Source organism: Diabrotica virgifera, chromosome 8 (genome assembly GCF_917563875.1).
Source record: "Diabrotica virgifera virgifera chromosome 8, PGI_DIABVI_V3a".
NCBI classification, from domain to species: domain Eukaryota; kingdom Metazoa; phylum Arthropoda; class Insecta; order Coleoptera; family Chrysomelidae; genus Diabrotica; species Diabrotica virgifera.
Genome location: NC_065450.1, coordinates 168140868 through 168156762, shown reverse-complemented (window position 1 = coordinate 168156762; position 15895 = coordinate 168140868). Strand labels below are relative to the sequence as shown.

Sequence of the window (15895 nt, the reverse complement as noted above, 5' to 3'; positions counted from 1 at the left end):
TAAACTTTTTAATACGGTCTTAGAACATGCTTTCAAGAGTTTGGATTGGATGACAAAGGGAATAAAAATAGATGGAGAATACCTAAACAACTTACGTTTCGCCTTTGATATAGTCATAGTAGCTGAGGGTCTAGGTATGGCAAGAGAGATGGTACAAGAACTCGTTGTAGCTACAGAAAATGTAGGTTTAAATATAAACATCTCAAAAACAAAAATAATGACAAATTTGGTACCCAACCAGAACATCAGTATTGGTGGGAAGGAAATAGAACTCGTAGATAGATATAAATACCTGGGGCATGAAATTACGATTGGCAGGGATAACCAGACTCATGAGCTGAAGAGAAGAATCGGTCTTGGGTGGGCAGCATTTGGAAAACTGAGAGAAACTTTTAAAAGTGAGTTACCCACATGTCTAAAGAGAAAGGTATTCGATCAGTGCGTCCTCTCAGTCTTGACGTACGGATCAGAAACACTTACCTTAACTAAAGCCTCGGCTACCAAACTAAGAGTCACGCAGAGAAGAATGGAGCGGTCAATGTTAGGAATAACTCTGCGAGACAAAATCAGAAACGAAGAAATCAGGAGAAGAACAAAGGTGACTGACGTCATCGAGAGGATAGCCAGGTTGAAGTGGAGATGGGCAGGACACGTAGCCAGAATGACAGATGGGCGATGGACGAAGAGGTTATTGGAATGGAGGCCAAGAGAAGACAAGAGAAGCGTCGGTCGACCGCCTACAAGATGGACTGACGACTTAAGAAAGGTAAATAAAAACTGGATGAGGGCGGCGCAGGATAGATGGGGTTGGAAACGAGGGGAGGAGGCCTATGTTCAGCAGTGGACTTTTGAGGCTGGATGATGATGATGACTGCAGTGTTCGACACATGACGTTAACATAAGCCTATTATTACCATCGGCAACATTAGTAGACCGAGATCTTACTTCAGAACATGACCTTTTCCAACTGTAGGTGTTAAGATTAACCTTTCTACATGTTTGCGTTTTAAAATATCGTTTTTGATATTATTTGAATTGAGAAAGATAAATCCGTTGTTTATGGTTCCATCGGTACCCAAACAAATGCGCCTGCAATTTATTTTTCAGGGAAAGCTGCTTTTATTGGATTTTATGGCTTCTTCCAATTCTTTGGAAGCTGTTGTCGTGTATATTTAATGTTCTACTGATCGTTTGAAGTTTACAGTTGACAGAAAAAATAATAAACATATACTTATAGACTAAATACAATAGGTAGGTCCATGGACCCGTTGACCCCCTCTGTATCCGCGCCTGCCTGTAACACTAATGATACTCTTTTTAGAGAGCGAAAACGTTCTGTGTTATTTGTGGCCCTTTTAAGGGTTTTTAAATAAATATACCTTTTACCAAGAGAATTTTTTTCATTAAATTTACTTAAAAATTTTACATTTTAAACATTACCTTTTACTTTTTAGATACCTCGCACTTAAATTTCAAGAAATGGAGGAAAAGATGAGAAAAGAAAAAAAGGGTAAAGGTAATGCCAGTAAAGAGGAAGATGACGAAGTGTCCGAAAAACAAGATGTTGAAGCTGAAAACACGGAGAAAATTGCAAGCGTTGAATCCACTTCGAAAAGTTATATTCAAAAGGAAACTCTACAAACCGTGGAAGATGATAATAAAAATTAATAAAACCATTTATCGAATAATACTGTAATCATCTTCTCATTTATAATCGATGTTAGAACTTGTCTATTGAAGATCTCGTTAAAATGAATTGTTTGGTGTGAGCCAATTATTGGAACAAAACGAATTGGACACTAATTTCAAAGCCAATTCAGAGTTTTTGATCATTATAATCATACACTTTGATAAAAAAGAACTTTATTCTTTACTAAATATGTTTCTATAAAGTGTCACAAGACAATAATACCACATATGTATATCGTTTTTTCCTTGTGAGTGTACCTTTATATTATGTTACCGTTAAAACTCGATTTCAGTTAAAACCCGAATTTACTAGGAAAAACTTCTTTTAACTATGAGCTTTAGACAATTCTAGTTTTAACTATTCAACACTACATTTTACCGCTAAATTCAGTTAAATCTAGAAATCCCGAACAAATTTCATTTAGAGTAGTTTATACTACCTAGTTCAAACTAGTTTTTACTGGAATTACTAGCGAATGCCAGCTAAAATCGTTGCAACAAGAGACAAATACGATTTGGCTTGTTCGGGATAGGGTTAGTGACGAAGCGGCCGCGGCCGGTCGGTAACAAACTAATATGTGCAACTGTTGATTTTTCTGCATCGTTTTTATTGGTTATATTACACTACTGTGTATTATTCACCATGAGTGATAATGTCCATGTCGCAGATCAGGTTGAGAGCAGAGATATAAGAACTTGGAAAGAACGGTTTTTGGAAAAGATTTTACAAAAGGAATAGAGCGAGAAGAAAGAAAGTCAGTACAATGTTGTGACCAAAACCATGTATAATAAATTGATGGCCGAAGCTAAAGATGCCAAGGAACTGTCTGCCAAGAAAACATTAAAACGTTTTAGAATTGTTAAAGTTGCGAAATAAAAAGTTGGCTTGAACCCATCAAATATTATATACCTGCTGAAGACATTTTTGACATAATTGAAGCGGCCCATATTGCTATTGGTCATAGAGGTTGGGATAGGTTGAAGACTGAAACCGCCTGAAAATACGCAAACATATCAACTGATATGTTCAATAATTGTACCTATATCAATGTGTGAGACCTGCCAACGGAAGGCGAGTAAAGCGAAGAGGGGCCTTGTGTCGAAATCTATATTGCATTCAGAAATGAATAGTCACTGTTAAGTAGATTTGACCGATATGCAATTTAATTTGATTAAAAAAGATGACAAAAAAAATTCAAAATATTGCAGAATTATTTTGTAACAACATGTGAATTAAAAAAGGGGGGCTAACTTCGTCCCTAATTGTCGTAGGGTAATAGTCACTGTTAAGTAGATTTGACCGATATGCAATTTAATTTGATTAAAAAAAATGACAAAAAAAATTCAAAATATTGCAGAATTATTTTGTAAGAACATGTGAATTAAATAAGGGGGGCTAACTTCGTCCCTAATTGTCGTAGGGCAATCGTTTTTCTTTCTAGTAAGCAAAAAATCGACATGTTTTTGCAAAATAATTTTACACTGTTTAAAATTACTTTTTGTCATTTTTTTTTTAATTAAGTTAATAGCATAAATGTTCTTCTTTCATAAACTGTCCGAATTATTACTTTAACCTCATAATTCTATGACTTTGGTGTTGCAAAGAAAATTAATTTGGTATAAACAAATTCAATCACTTTTAAACTATTTTACCAATTGCATTGAAATTTAGGGTACGATTTAAGCACCAGAAGTCTCAGCCTTCCAATAAGAAGGTTCTAAGTTAATTTTTACATAAGTTATGAATATTTATAAAAACTCAAAATTTATGATTTATTTTGCAATTTTCTGAGCAACCAATAAGAATAAACATATTCAGCGAAGCCATAATGGAGATTTTTATACGGTTTATGAGTTTCTTACTCTCAGATTTGTTTAAAATGCTTAACTTTTTGGTAATAGACGAAAAAATCGAAAATTTACTGTTTTTGATCTTTATTTGTTTATAACTATGAATATCATCAAAATCGGCTGCAGGAAACATATAGGCTATTAATATAGATTTCCATACTACTCAAAAAATTTGGTTTCGGCCTGGAGGTAGATGTGTCACGAGAAAAATCTTATTTCTCTGGACATGTATGAAAAGCGGGTATACAAACCTAACGTCAGTGATTCCATGAACACAACGTCAGTTAAGCGGATTAAGTGACGTATATACTAGTAATACATAATCAAATTAAACGTTCTAACATCGATTAGAGGGTGAGAAAAGATATTTAATTTAAAACCTACTGCAAATAAATATAACTGCTTCAATCTAAAATAATAAATTTGCCATATTAAGTAAACAAGAAAGAACTGAAGATTATGGTTTCAGTAGTATTAGATAAATAATTGATTTCCCTAATCAAGTCGGCAACAAATTTTGATAGGTGCGTACTATTTTGAGCTAGGCCCGATACAAAATAAATCTATTGCTTTTTGTTTATATGCTCGACTCATATTTATCTTATATTATATTTTTGTACATAGTAAAGTCCTTGCATAGCTTTGCATGTACCTAGGCCTTGCGGCAGGGTTGTTTGTCATTTAATAAGTCAGCACGCACTTGAACGGCATATACAAGAGACAGAGCTGCACTGGCTCGCTTGTATACCTATTCATTTCTGTACTGTAACATTTAAAATTTTAAATACCATTGGGAAATATACAAAAAATTGTAAACCCAAAATATTTTTACATTATCCATTTTACACAAACCAATAAACAATACATGTGAGTGTGAGTGCAATTATTGTTGTACGATCTGAAGTTGGTATCCCAAGGACATTTCTTTGGGATACGCCAGAGTGGATGGGATGTGCAGAAGTTAGGGCCTCTAAGTTTGATCTGGAGCGATCTGCTGGCATATGTGATTGAAGAAACATGCACATTGGATACGGCAGTTGTCTCTTAAGTTTTGATATTATCCCTGTATGCCATACCTTATCGAAAGCTTGGAAGACATCAAGGAAGGCTGGTGTACAATATTTCTTGTTCTCGAGAGCATTTACTGAGGTTCTGACAATCCTATGAACCTGTTCGATTGTACCGTGTTGTTGTCGAAAACATAATAGGGAACTTGCACATTTTTTTATTACATAATAATGTTCAGATGAGATTTCCAAAATTTAACGCTCCAAAAACTCATAATAACTTAGAAGTACAAGTTTAAAGTCTTCTGTATTTAAAATAGTTCAAACGATCCGTGACGTCACATAGTTTAACTATATGGTTCCATTTATGGTTATATTTAGGTATATTTTTCTTCTTATTTTTTAGTTTATTGGCCTCCACCTACTTGGGTATTTGGCCAGCTCGTCGTCGCGGAATAAAGGAAAAATATTTATATTCTAATGACATTTATCGTATGTCATTGTAATAAATATACCAGTTTGTTGAAATTGGAGTTTGATATAGTTATTGAAGGAAAGGAAAGAAGGTTTACTAGTGAAAATAAAACCATTTTTTGAAAGTACAAATTTTCTGTGAATAGTTCAAACGATCAAAAACACTTGCAACGTCACATAACTAATTTAACATAATAACATTTTCTACTGACGTTTATAATGTCTAATTTAAAATTATATACAATTTCGTTTACTTTGTTGGTTCAGAATATAAACATATAACCGGATAACGTCACGATGCGTTTTCAGCTGGCTGGTATAATTTGAATTTTTAATCGTCTTTAGGGGCCAAACGGAAGACAAACAAAACTTTTTTATCTTTGATACATGTTTTAAATTATGTTCTGTTGTGATTTATAACATTTTTTTCGAACTTAAAATTTTATGCAAGTTCCCTATTGGTAATGAGGTACTAGCTTTTTTTCTGTAATAACAGTGTCTATTATTTCCTAGAGAACCATTGAACAGCATTGAATATGTACATTAGTGGCTTTATTGCTTCTTAAGGTAGTTCTTTAAGCACTAGTCCTGTTATGGGGTCGTATCCAGGAGATTTTTTTATATGTATTTAGGTTTTTGATTACTTCTTTGATTTCGGTAATTTTATCTTTTCTGGTAGAAAGACACATCTGGTAGGGTTTATATGCTATATCTGTAGCACATTTCTTTTCGTCCTCTAGGACCTCTCTCTTGTATATATACACCGTTATTAGGCGTCAACGCCCTTCGATAGGGATCTATGGAGGAGTATCATCAAGACACAAGCCCTTATCCCTTGCCGTACCGCTCCTCCATAGGCCGATCAGACACCAGTTTATCCCAGATCAAGTCGTAGATTCTATTGAATTTTATACTGCTGACGTTGTCCTTTTATTAATTTAATGACCTGGCTGAGGCTCGAACCGTCGATCGCAAATCCACTAAACTTGTCGATCGACTGCGCCTTTGCCAACTGAGCCGTCGTGACCGACCTCTCTCTTGTGCGATTGGAAAACTGTCTCACGATGCTTAGCAAAGATATTAGCTCTCTCTTCGTCACTTCGAGACCAGGTGCTATCATTTTTCTGGTCGGTGTTTTAGTTTGTGATTGTGTTTAAAGTTTTCTAGACAATTTCCGGACTAAGTAGTTTTTTCTTCAGAGCTTGACAGATTTTCTAGAAAATAATTTATTTCTTTTTCTTTGTGTTCCTGCACGACTCTTCAAACCCAAAATATCAAGAATGTATAAATTCCCAGGTATTAAGCTGTAGTTCTTGTTTTCTTCATGCCTCGTCTATCATAGATCTCTTGAAATAGACCGCCCTAGACGACTCTTTCTTATTTACTATTAATATCCAAAGGCACCTCAAATCGGCTGATGTCAAATTCGGCTTTATTCGGCTTTATTCAAATTTTCATGGTTCTGTTGCCTTTAGTTCTCGAGATATTTCTAATTTGTCGCTTATCTGCCTCACCCTGTATACTCGGCCTCAATCTGAGGAATATTTCTCAACTTCTAAGTACGCCCTGTGAGCCAGTGTGAGCTACTCTATTTATCGTCATACTTGCTATAACATTGCAGAAGTCTCACAAAAATTTATTAAATATGTTAAAGTTAAAATTATTACCATAAAATAAAATATTTTACATGAAAAATAGTAGTGATATTATAGATAGATGTTCTATGAAAACACATATTAAACATTTTCAGCCTATTAGACAAGGCGAAAACGGCGGGTTCGTTGGAAAAAATATTCCCATGAGATTTTTTTGCATAATCGCCTTCGTGAGATATCCCAGAATAAGGTTCAAGAAGTCGTCCACGCAAAAAGTGGTCCAAATTTTTTTAAACAATTTTTTTTTAACAAATTGCAAAAATCAGTATTTTCGGCACGGCCTTTTTTTAGGTTTTTTGGACCATTCTGGACAAAAAAGTTTTCTTGTAATTTTTCTCTTGAGTTGATCGTTTTCCCGTTATATGCAATTTAAAATTAAAAAAATGAAAAATGGCGATTTTCAAGGCCCAAAAACACTAGTAAAAATATTATTTTTGAGGTTACCAAGTCCCTATATCAAAGTGCAAACCTTCTTGTATCCGTTGCCGATGAGTATTTTGGGCTTATTTTATTTTAAACTATTGTTTTTTAATTATTGTAAATGCAGCGTTTATGATAGGGCGGGCGCTCGGGCTTTCGCATGTCTGGACTATTATTATTATAAATAATAATTGAAGACATAAGTGGATAAAGGTCATATGTCACAGAATAATGTTTTTGAGTAATGAGCATTTTAGTGTCTTTTGTTCCAAGTTAGTTATTTATTTTATAAATTTGCATTGCTACACTTTTTTAAACAGGTATTTGAAGGTACTTTTTTACACTTTAAATTGAATTTAAAAATAGTTACTTTAAGCCTAATATTTTAAATTTTGTGTACATATTACCTTTATCCACATAGTAAAAATAATTAAAAAATGTTAGGCACGGCCTAACATTTATCCACATAAGTGGATAAAAGAGTTAAGTATCAAAAATGGGCATTTATTGTCAAAAAAATTGCAATACAAACTGCAAAATTAATAAAAATATATAGGTCTGGATCCCGCGTATGAAAAAAAAGTTGATTAATAGCAAGCTGAAAATTTGTTAATAGCTTAAGGGTGTCTAGTCGGACAAACTTTGATATATGGGAACACTGGAACAGGGGCAGTTTTAATTGTGGAACAGGTTAAAAATTTGGAACGGTCACACCACGAGAACGGCACATTTATTTTGTCCGACAAAACAGACTTAAACTCTCCGAACAGAGATTAAACTCTCATGCAAAAATCAGACTGCTATGTATTACCAAATGTGCGTTTTCATCAGTGGAACATGTAGAATATGTCAAATGACAGGAATTATGACAGATGATAAATAGCAGTCTGATTTTTGCATGAGAGTTTAATCTCTGTTCGGAGAGTTTAAATCTATTCTGTCGGACAAAATAAATGTGCCGTTTTCGTGGTCTGACCGTTCCAAATTTTTAACCTGTTCCACAATTAAAACTGCCCCTGTTCCAGTGTTCCCATATATCAAAGTTTATCCGACTAGACACCCTTAAGCTATTAACAAATTTTCAGCTTGCTATTAATCAACTTTTTTTTCATACGCTGGATCCAGACCTAATATTTTTAAGTAGGTTCTGCTTTTCTTTTTGGGATTTTTTTTATTTTCCACTATCGTGTTTTCATAAAACCATCTATACTTTTCGGGAACAAATTTTATTCTGTCTCTTAAATTTCCCACTTTTTTAAAACTCAAACTACCAGTTTTATTTTCCAGTCTTCTTGGTCTATATTCAGTTGTGGTCAGATGTGCTGTCCTTTTTTTTTTCTTAAATCTACTTGCTGAAATGGCATGTAGTCATTAAGGTATTTATGTCTTATAGATATAGAAGCCAAGTTCGTCCACTCTTATCCATTTTACGTAACACGAAAATTAACCTTTGGTTTTGAAGTGTTTGTTTGCTTTTTACATAAATAGAGGTTCGTCAGCAGATCTTCAAAGTAGTAGAAAAAGTTCTCCATATTTACACATTTCACATGGATAAAGGTATTATGACCAAATGCGATCTTGGCCATAATACCTTTATCCTCTAGAATTCGAAAATCTAGTGGGACATATTGCTTTAATATCTTCCTGTTATTTTTATTTAGCTAAAAATAGGTTATTTTAAAATTTTAAAAGGTTAAACAACATATTAGAAGAACAAAAACCTAATAAAACAATTTTCTCAAAAAATGTGACATAATATGACCTTTATCCACTTATGTCTTCAATTATGTAGCTCGGGCGTTCTCGGCGCTTTTTTATACTTGTTAAAAATATAGGTACATACGTAATGGTAACCACGTTTTTTAGTTTGTATAAATCAATATGATTTTTTGTTGTTTATTATAATTTATGAAGGTATAAATAACAATTAAAAAATTAATAAAGCGTTCGAAAGTTGACAAATGTGTATCAAAATTTATTTGAAATTCATATTTTCGCATTTATCTACATCGCAACCACATAAAGGTACACAAGTAACATTATTTTTCTTACAATTACATGCTTTAGTTTTACAAGTTTTTGTACATTTGCATCGTTGAATCAGTTTATTAGGTAATGGATTTTTTTAACATAAATTTGGGTAATTATTTCATTCATAGGAGATTCTGACCAATAGAAAGCTACAGAAATACAAATTAAGGTGATAATTTTTGATAATATCCCGTCGTTAAGCATACTACGTCAGATGCCCTTCGTTGCTACGAAAAAATACATTCAGTGACATTAATAACAATTAATGTTTTAAAAATTATAAAAGTGATGACTTTCAATCGTCATATTATATTTATAAAAACTGTGTGTTTAATGGTACTTTGTACTTACATAAATAAATTACAATTAAATTTTGGTTTTGAACAGTTTTTTTCATAAAATAATCGCAACAAATTGCACACGATCTCTGAAATTAATATAGAATTTTTGCTCTCGTGACACTTTGACATAATTTCACTCGCCTTCGGCTCGTGAAATTAAAACTGTCAAAGTGTCACTCGGGAAAAATTCAATAATTTCAGAGCTCTTGTGCAATTACTACTGATTATTTCATTCATAGGAGAGTCTGACCAATAGAAAGCTACACAGAAATCTGAATTAAATCGATAATTTTTTATAATTGCCCGTCGTTAAGTATATTACGTCAGATGCCCTTCGTTGCTACGAAAAAATACATTCAGTGACATTAATGAAAATTAATGTTTTAAAAATTATAAAAGTGATGACTTTCAATCGTCAAATATTTATAAAAACTTTGTGTTTAATTGTACTAATTTGTACTTACATAAATAAATTACAATAAAATTTTGGTTTTGAACAGTTTTATTCATGAAATAATCGCAACAAATTGCACTCGAACTCTAAAATTAATATAGAATTTTTGCCCTCGTGACACTTTGACATAATTTCACTCGCCTTTGTCATAATTTCATGAGCCTTTGGCTCGTGAAATTAAAACTGTCAAAGTGTCACTCGGGAAAAATTCAATAATTTTAGAGCTCTTGTGCAATTACTACTGATTATTTCATTCATAGGAGATTCTGACAAATAGAAAGCTACAGAAATCTGAATTAAACTGATAGCTGTTTTGATAATTGCCCGTCGTCAAGCATATTACGTCAGATGCCCTTCGTTGCTACGAAAAAATACATTCAGTGACATTAATGACAAATGTTTTAAAAATTATAAAAGTGATTACTTTCAACCGTCAAATACATATTTATAACAACTGTGTGTTTAATTGTACTAATTTGTACTTACATAAATAAATTACAATAAAATTTTGGTTTTGATCAGTTTTATTCATGAAATAATCGCAACAAATTACACTCGATCCCTAAAATTAATATAGAATTTTAGAGCTTTTGTGCAATTACTACTGATAATACCTACTCCTGTTTCATCTGCCACGTAACGATCTCAATGATAAAAACTAAAAGAAATAATTTTGCTACACATTTGTAAACTTTCGAACGCTTTATTAATTTTTTAATTGTTATTTATACCTTCAAAAATTATAATAAACATCAAAAAATCATATTGATTTATAAAAACTAAAAAACATGGTTACCAAAATCGTATGTATATTTAACAAGTATAAAAAGCGCCGGGAACACCCGAGCTAGATAATATAATCATAGTCCAGACGCGCGACAGCCCGAGCGCCCGCCCTATCATCAGCGCTGCATTAGCAATTAAAAAACAATAGTTTAAAATAAAGTAAGCCCAAAACACTCATCGTAACGGATAGAAGAAGGTTTGAACTTTAATTTAGCCACTTGGTAACCTGAAAAATAATAGTTTTTACTGGTGCTTTTGTGCCTTGAAAATCGCCATTGTTCGTTTTTTTCAATGTTAAATTGCTTATAACTCGAAAACGATTAACTTTAGAGAAAAACTATAGAAAACCTTTTTTGTTCAGCATGGTTCAAGAAATTAAAAAAAAATTGTCCGGGCCGAAAATATAGATTTTTGCAATTTGTTTCAAAAAACTTGTTTAAAAAAATTTGGACCACTTTTCGCGTGGGCAACTTCTTGAACCTTATTCTGGGGTATCTCACGAATATGATTGTGTAAAAAAATCTCATGGGGATATTTATTTCAACGAACCCGCCGTTTTCGCCTTGTCTATTATGCCGATTATTAGTGACCACGTTAAACTACAAATTATAATATGCAGTATTAAAATAATAATGGAACATGATAGAATTGAATAATAAAGGATCGGGTAAAAAATGACTTCTACATAAATTTTGTTGCCGGGGATACCAATGATAAATTTTGTTTTTGACTAGATTAGAAATGCATTTCGACAGACACATTGTCACGAAAATGTAATGCTGTAAAACAAAAAGTATTAAAATTATTAATTTAATGTGTATTGTTATTTTGTATGTAGTTTAGACAATTATTTATGCTATATACAGTTGTGATATAATTAAAATGTATGTCAGCTGACTGGTGGATATTAAGTAATAATTTGTTATTATTTATAGTATTTAAACTCTATGATAATATATTTCATTTGTTATGTTCTGGATTATTTAAAGAAGGTTAAAATTTTTTGTTTGTAAATAAATGCTAGAATAAATGAAAGTATGCTTTGTGTTTCTGTGTTTCTTTTTTTTAACCACATACTATACCAAAAAAATTAATGAAACTATGTATACCTATGTAGTTGAGATGGAGATGAAGTTCAAGTTTTTGGGGTTAGTGGGGAAAGACATCGATTATTGAGAAAACATGATTAATTATTTATATGGGAAATAAGCCACAATTAAAATGAAAAAAATAATTTTATTAACGTTTCGACGCCCAAATCGGGTGCCGTTGTCAAAATACAAAATATTACTAAAATAAACTAAAGTGTTGTTGCTAAGCAAAAAAATTCTTCTAATAATTTATTTAATCTCACTCATTTATATTGGCAATTCAGACATATATTATACATTTTAAAGTAGAAGACTTTAAAATGATATTGCCAATATTTATGAGTTGCGTTCCTGGGACGACTTACTGAAAGATAGTTCATTCGATTACATGAAATTAACCCCAACTCAAGAATATCCGTCATAAAAAAATTATAGCATGTGATATGTCTTTAAAAAGACAACCAAATGCAACGACAGTAAAATTCTCGCGTTAGAGACTTCATAGTAAATCACAAGGGAAAACCAGGAAAAACCCTGTGATACTATCCCGACATCGTAAGTATTTGGTCTTACATTAATTTACTCTCAAAAAATAATACCAAATTCTGACTTGTAACATGTTTAAATTATAAATAATATTAATAATACTAGATATATAAGTAATACTAAAATATAAAATATGTACTAGCTCCATATTATTGACTTACTAATCTTGGTATTTTCTTTCTATTGACTTCCTCTTTCAGTATGGGTAACCACATCCTACTGCATTCTACCGAGGAATTTGCGACACAATTGGTTTCATTTAGCATAATTAGAGCCGCTTCTTTGATTTTTCTCTTTTTACTATCTGATTCTTTCAGGACTATACTTGAATCTCTCCACTGAACTCTATGTTCATTATCCCATGCGTGTTGACATATTTGAGATCTCTCAAATTCTCTATTTTTAATATAAGATTGATGTTCACTTATTCTAACGTCTAATGGTCTTGATGTCTATAATTTTTTACATGCTATAATTTTTTTATGACGGATATTCTTGAGTTGGGGTTAATTTCATGTAATCGAATGAACTATCTTTCAGTAAGTCGTCCCAGGAACGCAACTCATAAATATTGGCAATATCATTTTAAAGTCTTCTACTTTAAAATGTATAATATATGTCTGAATTGCCAATATAAATGAGTGAGATTAAATAAATTATTAGAAGAATTTTTTTGCTTAGCAACAACACTTTAGTTTATTTTAGTAATATTTTGTATTTTGACAACGGCACCCGATTTGGGCGTCGAAACGTTAATAAAATTATTTTTTTCATTTTAATTGTGGCTTATTTCCCATATAAATAATTAATCATAAAAATGCCACAAGGAAATAGCTTCAGAACAACATTGAGAAAACATGAACGACACACATGAGTACAACCCAGTGATGCCACAATATACCAACGAGACATTGAGACCAAATTAAAATCAAATAAAAGGTCACCTTTGCTGCTATAACAACGTGAAATTTACACTGGGATTGCAGTACTCCCAGTTCCTACGCGACGCTTTTGAGAGAACAATCAACAACTGGTGAAGACCGACAACCCTGTGCGTTTTTTTTCCATTAGAAATGTATTGCCCTATCTTAGCCGTACTGCATTCTCGGTGTGAATTTCTCAACAGACAGAAACATACGGGGTAGAAAAGCTGTAAAAACCAGGGCTGATTTGTGAAAAAACGTCTATTTTTGGATATGAGAGTTGGCATTCGGATTTTTGCAGATAAAGTTAGGTGACACCATCAGTAATAATAAATGACTTATGCTCCTTCTCAAATATGCCCGGAACATTCTTATAACATACTTAAACCGTCTACCAAATTTCATTAACATTTACTTTATAGATTTTGCATAATTTTTGCAATCTAAATTTTTTTTAAGTTCAAATTTTTTAGAAACTTTCTGAACAAAAAGTAGACTATTTAGAAGTTGGCTAATTTTTTTACATATAAAGAGGCGCTCTACCTATCTAATACACTTTACAGAATTAAAATCGGATTATTTAAGCGGCCTCAGCAATGTTTTAAAGCTATAAACAATTTTTTGACTTATAAACAAATAGCTTTGTTTAAAAATAAAAAAATTAATTTTTAACAATGCAAATAATCAAAACAGGTATAATTTGACTTAAACTTTCAAATGCTGTTAGCACAATTGCTATTTTATTTTTTAATCAAAAGTTATTCGGGTTCAAAAATTGCAATTTTTCGATTTTTTGAAAGTTCAACCGCGTTTATCTCGAAAACTACACATCCTACGAAAAAACTTGTAATAGTTATTTTCCTAATAAGTGCAAAAAGGCCCAATTTTTTTCATCACCCGACTGCAGTTTACCGAACGACGCGAAGCGGGGGTTCGGCAAACAGTGTAGTGCGGAAAAGAGACTTTCTGCAAGAGTTAGGAACAATATTTTTTCTACGAGTCTTTAAAAAATGACCAAATCTTAATCAATTAATTTAATTAATATGAAAATACATACACAAATTAATTCTTTGACAAGGTTGTCAAAACCAAACTTTCAATATAATTAGTTAGCATGACGACGATCTTGGTTTCCATGACGATGATTCAAAACGACTGTTATTGTCTATCGATTTAACTTTCGAGTATTATGTCAAAATAATTTTATTTCATCGAATTGTCGTGTTAATTTCATTAAAACAGGAACACAATAAGATACATTTGAAATAAAATAGTAAATAATATCTAAATATTAGTTTATTGCATGTATTATAATTATTTTAAGGCCATATTAAAATATCTACACGCGCGCAGAAAAGAACGCGTGCGGAAAAGTAAAACGCGTGCGGAAAAGTGAAACTAAAACGCGTGCGCGAAAGTAGACATTTTTGCACGCTTGTAGAAAAAAACATTTTCTGCTTAGAATGACCCAAGAAATACAAAAAAAGATGTTTTATTTTGCGAAAAATCGATGTTATATAATTCCTTAAATTCTTTGTTTATAACAATCTTATCGACATCCGGATCAACTGTTACCCAAAAAATTCGTGTTCTACGGGTCAAAATACATAAAAAAACTTGTGTAAGTCCATCTAAATAAAGGAGGCCGTTGCATCCCCCTCCTGGCCACAGCACTAATTTGTTTATAAGCCAAAAAAATGTTTATAACTTTTAAACATTGCTGAGGCTGCTTAAATAATCCGATTTTAATTCTGCAAGGTGTCTTAGATAGGTAAAGCGCCTGTTTATATGTAAAAACAATAGAAAACTTTTAAATGGTCTACTTTTTGTTCAGAAAATTTTTAAAAAATTTGAACTTTTTTAAAAAATAAAAATGTATACCATTTTTGTATATAATACCCCTTTTTAATGTATACCCCTTTTTTTTTTTCTTTTTTTTTAAATTTAGATTGCAAAATTATTATGCAAAATCTATTAGGTCGATTTTAATGAAATTTGGTGGACGGTTTAGATATGTTATAAATATGTTGTAAATGAATTAAGATAGTACTAAGTGAAACGAAAGTGGTTGAAAAACATTGAACAAAAATTTTGCGCCCTTATTTTGTATTTATTGCTATTTTGCAGAAAGGGTAATAATTTAAGACATTTTTAATCAGTCGTATATAATACAAAATTTAATTATCTTTATTTTATTTCTTTAGGACTTTGTTTTAAAATAAATCGTTTTAAAGTTATAAGCAAAGAAAGTAGAAAGAATTCGATGTTTATCGAAATTTTTAAATATTTTAATTTTTTTATTAATGTTCCGGGCATATTTGAGAAGGAGCATAAGTCAATTATTATTACTGAAGGTGTCACCTAACTTTATCTGCAAAAATCCGAAAGCCACCTCTCACATCCACCTCATACAGATCCGTCCTGGTCTAATATATGTTCATGATGAACGGCATTCTGTTAGACTAAACAATATCTAAAGCGAAAAAACAACTCATATACAATACCATATTTAAAAGTGTAATCACATATGGCAGTGAAGTTTGGCCACTGAAACAAAGAACAGAAAAAATGTTACGAGGAACAGAAATGGACTTCTGGAGAAGAGTAGCAGGCAAATCAAGAAGAGA

The 15895-nt window shown here is 31.9% G+C and overlaps 1 protein-coding gene across 1 annotated transcript in view; it reads left to right on the top strand.

Annotated features, from left to right (window-relative positions):
* The window catches only part of LOC114331257 (titin), a 534780-nt gene extending 523025 nt beyond the window's left edge, over positions 1–11755 (top strand). The window contains exon 4 of the mRNA XM_050658285.1: positions 1455–11755. Within this exon, the coding sequence (XP_050514242.1) occupies positions 1455–1668 (214 nt within the window). The 3' untranslated portion in view covers positions 1669–11755. The remainder of the gene's footprint in view (positions 1–1454) is intronic.
* Positions 11756–15895: the final 4140 nt, after the last annotated feature.